Source organism: Oenanthe melanoleuca, chromosome 2 (genome assembly GCF_029582105.1).
Source record: "Oenanthe melanoleuca isolate GR-GAL-2019-014 chromosome 2, OMel1.0, whole genome shotgun sequence".
NCBI classification, from domain to species: domain Eukaryota; kingdom Metazoa; phylum Chordata; class Aves; order Passeriformes; family Muscicapidae; genus Oenanthe; species Oenanthe melanoleuca.
In genome coordinates, this window is record NC_079335.1 from 17732245 (window position 1) to 17740560 (window position 8316).

The window sequence follows — 8316 nt, forward strand, 5'->3', positions numbered from 1 at the left end:
ATAAGACAGAGAAGGAGAAAAAAAAAAAAGAATAAACTCTTTGGGGGAATGCTTCACTGAGGATGCCATATAACGCTGGAAAATTCCCTGAGCTGGTGATGGCAAGTAGAATATCTCAAAACCCATCCTCTACCAGACCATGATGGGATACACCATTTGGAGAACTTGTTCCAGTTTTGCCTGGTTTCTCTGAAGCCTTCAGGTTTGGTTGGAAGGGCAAACTTTTCTGAAAATGTGAAACAATTTTCAGTTCGTCACAAGCCTCCTTCCAGCTTTATGGTGACCATAGATTCCTGAGAACAGAAGAAAAAAAATCCATCTAGTTCACATATTCATTTATAACTGGGCCAACTTGAAGACAGCTTACAGGATGCTCCAGAGCATGGTTTAAATTTAATTGTGTGTATCTCAACTGAGACACCTTCATCAGCCCACTGTCAGATTCTCTATTATCACTGTGTTGCTACCATAGCCCTGCTCAGTGTCTGAAAGGGCTGTATGATGTGGTAGGCTGCAGCAGAGAACAAGGCTCATCCACCCTTGACAGTCTACTCCAGCCTTTTATTCCTGTTCCATTGTGTGTCCATCCCTCTGTTTTTTAGCTCTATACAGCCACTTTTTTTTTCTGTGACAAATATTCTTACTCTCGCCCTTACTTGATTAATCTTTTCACCAGCTGTACTTGTGTTTGCAGAGTATGAGTTGCTATGCATTCATTTCACCACCTCCACACCTCAGAGCACTGGCAACAATCACATTTGTTACAAGAAAATGCTGTTAACTCATTGCATCCAAAGTTAAGAAAATGAAATGTCAGTAGTATGAATTGTGACTCAACAGTGATTTCACTCTAAGAGTGAACTGTACTAGCCAAAGGGGAGACAGCACCACATGGGAAGGCACATAAGAATAGACATCACTTGGCTTGACAGAGTTGTGGTTCCTTGTTTGTTCCATAGTTTGTGGGACTGCAATTATCAGCAACAAATTAATATACTTGCCCAACACACACTGGCACAAAATGTGCAGGAGAGTGGGTGGCAGAGCAGCAAGACGTTTGTGTGGTTAAATAACAAGTAACAAAGGCTCCAGTAAGTGCTCAAGAGTACGTGCTGTAGCTCCTGGGTTTTGAAAGAATGACAACACAGCCATTTGTTGTGTGCAATTTCCTGCCTTTGTATCAGCTGTCAGAATGACAATGCCCACCCAAGGGCTTGGTAGGCCCAGGGCCTGCCCAGGAAAGGTGCTCACATTCTTCTGCATTCCCAGGGCTGAGCACCACATTTCTTCCTGTCAGTCATTTAATTAAGATTTGTCTATCAGATGTGGGCAGGTGCAGCTTGCAGTGTCAGTGCCCAACATCTGTATGTTCCTATCCTGCTAACTCCCAAATGGAAATGTACAATAGACTTAAAGACAGTTTGTTTCTGTCTTTTACTTAAAACTATTTGAACAATTTACAGATAGGCTTTTTTGTTTCTTTTATTAGGTTTTACTTGCTCCTTTATATTTATCTCAAAGAGGGCTCTGTTGTTAAAAAGCTCCAAGGACAGCCTGCACCATTTTCCCACCTCCATAATTTTCTTTACAGTTTTCTTCAAAGAGTGAATAATACACTATTCAATGCACTGAAACTGCACTTTGCTAATGGAAACACTGCCTGGAGCTGCTTTGACATGATATCCAAAGCAGCCCAGAGCACTGAGCAATCTGTGTGATGGGGCACTGCGAGTGCCTGACTGTTGCCATGTCCTGGCTAGTAATTTTGACGTTCATGGGAGTTATTCCCACAAGGATTTGAATCTCCTATGCTGGGTGTTTTGAGTTTCAGCAGGATATGCCTTCAAAACTGATTTGATTGCCTAATGCACTGCTTCAGAACTGGCAAAGAGTCCTTCCAGAGAATCACCTTGTTCTCCGATGTTGGGACAACTCCTTCAGTCTGTGCTTCTCTTCTGGTTCCTTCCCAGCTCACTTTTCACCTTGAGCCTCTGCTTTCCTGCCCAACAGCCATGCAGGAAGGTGCTGCTCACTTCTAATTCCTGTATGCATCCTTATTTCAGTTCCACGAGAAAGATCCCTCTGCCCATGCACACTTTTTGTCTCCCCAGAGCCTGCTCTTTTCACAACAGCAGCACAGTATTCAGCTCTGATAAACCTCCAGTTCAGACTACTCCATACTTTATTTTCATATTCTAGTTTAACACTAGCAAAGGAAAAGCACTGGCAAGAAAACTCAGAGAATGCTCATGCTGAAAATGAAATGGTCATTCATTTATTATGTATTTTTTGGCAACAGTCTTTTTTTTAATAGTCATTTATGCTGGCCAGAGGAAGTGCGTGGACAATCTGCCAACACGGGTGAGCTCCTGAGATTTTCCAGTAAGTCTTGTGCAGAGAGCACGTCCCTTGACGTTTCAGCTCCAGCAGTTCTGGGATCACTAGAGAACCTGATTTTATCTTTCCCTGGAGTAAGGGGTGAGCTCCCATGACTGTGAAAAACAGCTCCGTGTGATGACCGAGCCGCAGGGACGCCGCTCTCGGGGCACTGTCCGTGAGCGGACCCGCGGGCGGGCGCGGCTCCGGGCGCTGCCGCAGCGCAGCCGCTGCCCGCGGACTACAGCTCCCGGCGTGCCGAGCGGAGCCGGGCTGGGCTGGGCCGGGCCGGGCGGGGGCGCCGGGAGCAGCGCGGGCGGGAGGTCGGTGAGCGTGTCCGTGTGTCCGTCCGTGTGTCCGTGCCGGGCAGGTGAGAGCCCGCGGGAGGAGGAGGAGCGGCGGGAGGAGCAGCAGCGGCGGGAGGCGGCGCGCCGCCGCCGCGGGGATGCGCGTGTGCCCGTGCGCGTCTGCCCAGCCCGGTGCCGCTCGGGGCACTCGGTGCGGGCGCGTCCGGCTCCTCCCGGCCCGCGGGGATCGCTGCTCCCGGGAAGAGCGTGAGTGAGCAGCGGCTGGCAGCGATCACGTATGTGCTGTAGGCGCACATGTGTTCCCTACGCGTGCAACACATTCGTGGGGCTGCGGGCTTCGCCCCGCGACACCGGGCGGCCTCGGGGGGTATGGGGACCGCGAAAAAGGGGTAAAACGAATTAATTGCGGATGGGAAGTAATATCCGTCTTTGAGTCATCGGTGTTTCATTCCAAAAAGCTCTTAGAGGAGTGGTAGACCTTACATAGGAAAGCACTGCTTTTTCCCATAGGATTATCAGATTTCCACCGGAGAATACAGATCCTGGATTACTGAGCTACATGGGATTTGCGTGTTTCTTCCTAATTAGTCTGTGAATCTGAGTGTAAAATTCTTTATTTGGAAGGGGGGGATGGGAGTTATATGCTTCTAAAAGAACAGATATATCTTTTCTCTGACATTTTACACAGTTTTTCTGGTTATCCCATGTCTGTGGATACTTACTGTCTTAATTGGATAGTGGTGTCAAAGGTTGATTAGATTCCCTAATAGATTTTTGGATCTGCCAAGAGGATTGCAGTTTTAAATGCGTGGTTAAAACAATCGTGTTTGCTCTCTCCTCTCAAACAGTTGAGAGGAGGCTGATGTATTACATTTACGTTATCTTCCCTTTGGTTTATTAATGTATCACCGTGAGGTTGTCGGGTTCGGTTTTGTTGTTGTTGTTTTTTCCCCCCTCTGCTATTTCATTTGCAGACTAAAAAGAAATGAATGTCAGAGAGGATTTGTTTAATCATTTAACAGCTGACACAAGCCATGTCCCTAACAAAACGTTGGTGAAAAAGTAGAAGATTTCTGGGATACAGCAGCGCCAGTACAGTGAAGCGGCTTCTGCAGGTCAGGAGCAGCATTTGCTGGAGCATGCCGTGGCCCGGGCGGTGAGGTTCGTGGGGACGAGGTCGATGGCTTGCATGGAGCTTCTCTACCTGGCTGAGGAGAGCAGACAGGTGCCCCTGGGCACTGCTGCTGGCTGGAGCCTGCCCTCCCATCGCTACGAGCAGCAGCAGTGTGAGGGGGGTGAGGTGGACCCCGGAGCAGCCCTGCACTGTGAACGGCACTGCAAGCCCCTGCAGAGGGGCTCTGTGGCCGAGCCCCCCCCGGCACCCCAGCCCTGCTCCCTGAGCAGCTCGCCCCAGGAGCACCCTGCACCCTCCCAGCCCTGCCACCCGGCCGAGCGCTTGCCCAGGGAAGAGGATGGAGGGAAGAAGAAACCCTGCTGCTGTGCCCAGGAGCTCGAGACATCGTTCACCTGTGTGGATGAGAATGTAAATGTGGAGCATGCACGAAGTCCCCCCACTGCTACAGGTGGCCAGGATGCCCCTGTGCGGCAGCATTCCTGCAGGGAGCTGCCACCTGAATGGGCGCACGATTCTCCTTCCTTGGTCTCTGAGGAGGACGATGCTGCCTCGGAGGCAGCAGCTGGGAAATCTGTTGACTATGGATTCATTAGTGCCATTTTGTTCCTGGTCAGTGGCATTTTGCTGGTGATAATTTCCTACGTGGTCCCCAGAGACGTGACTGTGGATCCCAGCACCGTGGCTGCCCGGGAGATGGAGAGGCTGGAGAATGAGAGCGCCAGGATCGGTGCTCACTTGGACCGCTGCGTTATCGCTGGGCTGTGCCTCCTCACCCTGGGGGGCGTGGTGCTCTCCAGCCTGCTCATGGTGTCCATGTGGAAGGGGGAGCTGTACCGGAGGAGCAGGTTTGCATCCTCCAAGGAGTCTGCAAAGCTCTATGGATCTTTCAATTTTAGAATGAAGTCTGGAGCAAATGATAATATGCTCGAGCTGTCGTTAGTTGAGGAAGATGTGCTTGCCATAGATAATTAGTGTGGTCATGATTTTTAAGGCAGCATTTCTACAGGAAAATATGTTCCATTAAAGAAAGCAGATGCAGCTAAAGATAGCTGGTGATGCAGTTTATTTGTCTGACAAGAATGGTGTTATCTTAAGCTCTATAATCAAATGTTTGCAATATATGAGTACTTGTTGTAAAGGGGAACTGTGCCAGATGAAATGCAAATTATATAAAATAATGAAAACCACTGAATAAAAAGAGATTTGTGATAAGTAGGTTCTTCAGATACTCGTTTATCCTGATATAAAACATTCCACTGGTGTCTCTTGCCTATATAATTTTCTTATTACTACCGTATAGAATAAGAATGACCTTGACACTTTGGCAGCTATTAATTTTTGAAGCCTGCAGGATTATTAACAGTCTACTTGACAGAATGTTAAGAAGCAGGACCAATAATCAAATAGCAGGGGTAGTATTTCATTAATGCTTTTTTATTCTTTAATTTTAAACATCTCTTCAATTTAACCCTTCTCCTCAATTAAGTGACAGCTATGGAAAGAAAGAACACCACTTGGTCATGACTGGCCACAAACCTCTCATATTTTCAAACAATTGTACAATTAGTGATGATTATTTAAAATATAAAATAAGAGGCAAAGGGCAGGAACCACATGGCTCATGGTACTGGTAGGAGACAAAAGGCTCTTTCAGTTTGAGGTCAGTGGCTCCATTTCAGTTCTGATTAGCAGTGATTGATAGTCATTAACTTCTGATAGCTATAGTGACCCATATAAAAGAAGTTTAGTTCCTGGTGGACAGATGTCTTTGTATGAAAACTGCCATAACATGTACTAACATAACTTTTGTTTGGAGTCTCAAAAGACCCAAAGACTGAAAAAGCATGGGGATGCTAAAACTGGATACTTCTCCTTCAGTACAAATGCCAGAAGAAATTCAAGCTCAGCTGCAGGGCTTTGCTTATACTGGGGCTGTCTGCATCTTATTAGTTCTTTTCGAAACTTCAGTTTTATATCACTAGGCTGTCAACCTTCTCATAACCAGCAAGGAAAGGTCAGGAAGGAGCTCTCTGAGACTTGTTCAATAAAACCCAATTTATTTGTAAAGAATAAATCATCAGGAAATACAGAGGTTAAGTATCAGGCAGTTTACTGGCTGACATGAGACTCACTTAACATAGGGGATGATCAAGAGTACATGTTGCTATTAATCTCAGTTTTGTGGCATTGTAGCCAAAAAACCTATACCACTGATGCTATTTGCTTTATTAACAGCCAGTTTCTGGGGTACATTGATGTGTTCTTGCAGTGCTGGGAAAACCAACAAAAATTCTTCAGTGCACCGCTGTCAGTTCTTACTGAGCAATGGTTAATACATATATATATATTTATTTATATACATACATACATACATACATACATATATATATATTTATATACATACATACATACATATATATATATATATGTCTTGTTAATATGTATACGTATGCTATATATGTATGTGTTCCTGGCAGAGCCAAACATGGGTGAAGAGCTCTGTCTGTACAGTCTCTGACTGCAGTCTTAGAAGAAACATGTGCTTCACTATGACAGCCTTCTCAGTAGTGAGTTAACTCTAAAATATCAGGAATATGCATTATTTTTAAAATTATACTTATTTCCCCGACACACAGGAGAAGAATTCTTTTGGGAAGGGGTGAGGAGATTTGCTTTATACTCCATTTACCCAGTAATATGTGGCAGCACTAAGTGCAGAATTACAAGTGGATGTCAGAAATGCTCCAGATTCATGCCTTTGGTCAGTAAATTCCACAGTGTGGTATTCAGGCTTTAACGCTGGCTCTGCAAAAGAGATCCTGCTTCACATGTTCTCTGCTCCAGCCACAGCTTCAGGTCAGTGTTACTGTGTAATTAAATGAGCTGCCTTATTAGAGGGTGCTGCTGCCCAGTAAATGATTCTCCGAGTTTATGTCATGATACACAGCATGTTCACAGGCAGTAACTCAGCAGTGACCTGCATCTCCACAGTCATCTTTGAAGAGCTTACATCCTTCTGGCTGTGTCATCAGGGATTCCTGATTGAATCTCTGGGATAAATGCATGAAATGTCTTGTATCTGGAAGCTACCTCAGCCTGCTGTGATCAGTACAAGTGAGGAAGGAGCTGGAGAATCTGGATGCAGAGCAGGAAGGTTTCTCTTTTGCTGGCCTTGGCTGGCTGGTTGGGTATGTGGGCACTGCCTGCAGAGCTGGACACTTTTCTCAAGGTGGGAACATCCTCTCATCCTGCCCTGAGGATGGGAAGGGGCTGGCTGTGACCTCCACAGGTCCAGGGAATGCTGTGACAAGAGAGAGGGCAAATGGGGCTGGGGTCAGCAAGGTGGTGTGGGGTGGGGGGCAGATATCTCAGGGGATGAAAACCCTTTCACCTGCCTGGGTCCCCTGTTCTCACCCATGTGACAGAAACTCTGAGGCTGGTGGTTTTAAGAGCTATTATTTTTATTTTTTAATTATACATATGCATGGAATTGAAGTATATTCCATTATTGCAGAAAGATGACAGCTTAAGCTGTACAGATCACAGATTTCTTGTTGGAACCATGACATGCCTTAATGCTGATTATTAGCACTAGAAAAAGGAAAGCTTCCCTGACTGTCAGAATGTTATTGTCAAGTGAGAGGTTTTCTGACACTTTGTAAAATGCCTGTCACAGATCATGAACCTGCAATACTTTAATGAACCCTGAAATTTTCCCTGAGAATTTTAAGGAAATTTTAGTCAACCTGATAATCTAAACGTACACTGCAGAAGTGTGGGGAGTAATAAAATTTAAACAACAGGACTAACAGTTTCTTTATTTTGATGTGTGTGCTGTGAAAGAGGTGAAGCGAGGCCTTTAGAGCACAGGAATTTAGCGGGTAAAAGCGCTCGGGACATTTCTCTGATCACCTTTAGAAATTGCAGCATGTGAGTTGGCAGTGCATTATAAAACCTCTGGACTCTCAGATTCTCATGTTGTGAAACCAAACACAGACAGAAACCAAAGCACTTGCTGTCTGGTGTCTGGTGGTGGAAATGAACATGAGCCCAGTGGTCAGGCCTTCCCGCCATTCACCTCACACCAGAGGTACCAAAGGGCGAGGCCTAGCGGCCTTTGTTGCCCCCTCATGCACCCTTGCAATTTGACTTCCTCTGCTCAAAATTTAAATGCTTTAAAGGTACAAATGGGAGAAGAATTGTTGGTGGCTTTTTTTGTTGCCTGGACTGAAGTTGTCACTTGATTCTTTGGACAGCTTTCTCCTTTTCTGGGGAGCTAAATTTTGGCATATACCAAGTGGGTTTTAGGTGCCCTCTAAACATATTTGGATCCTGAGTTTGGGTTTCTGAGTACCCTGGAAACAGAACAGGATTTGTGCACTTAGTTTATTTCTGACCAGCCCCAACTGCCAAATATGACATTTTCCCAATTTCTACCTCATGACACATCTGCTGGCTGGGCCCAGCCCTGTCCTCTGCCTTCCCACTGGAGGTGTC

General features: G+C 45.9%; 1 protein-coding gene across 5 annotated transcripts; it reads left to right on the forward strand.

Moving 5' to 3' along the window:
• The first annotated feature begins 2372 nt into the window (after positions 1-2372).
• TMEM74 (transmembrane protein 74) lies at positions 2373-5506 on the forward strand. Of its 5 annotated transcripts, none has more exons than XM_056483839.1 (2): positions 2373-2478; positions 3707-5506. In XM_056483839.1, the coding sequence occupies exon 2, from the start codon at positions 3865-3867 to the stop codon at positions 4789-4791; it is 927 nt and encodes a 308-aa protein (XP_056339814.1). In that variant the 5' UTR covers positions 2373-2478; positions 3707-3864; the 3' UTR covers positions 4792-5506. The 5 variants fall into 5 exon arrangements, with proteins under 5 accessions (XP_056339814.1, XP_056339810.1, XP_056339813.1 ...); XM_056483835.1 differs by lacking the exon at positions 2373-2478 and adding an exon at positions 2662-2746; XM_056483838.1 differs by lacking the exon at positions 2373-2478 and adding an exon at positions 2662-2699.
• Positions 5507-8316: the final 2810 nt, after the last annotated feature.

Excerpts from the sequence above, each read along its gene's own strand:
- TMEM74 (XM_056483839.1), top strand. The coding sequence starts at position 3,865 with ATGGCTTGCATGGAGCTTCTCTACCTGGCTGAGGAGAGCAGACAGGTG.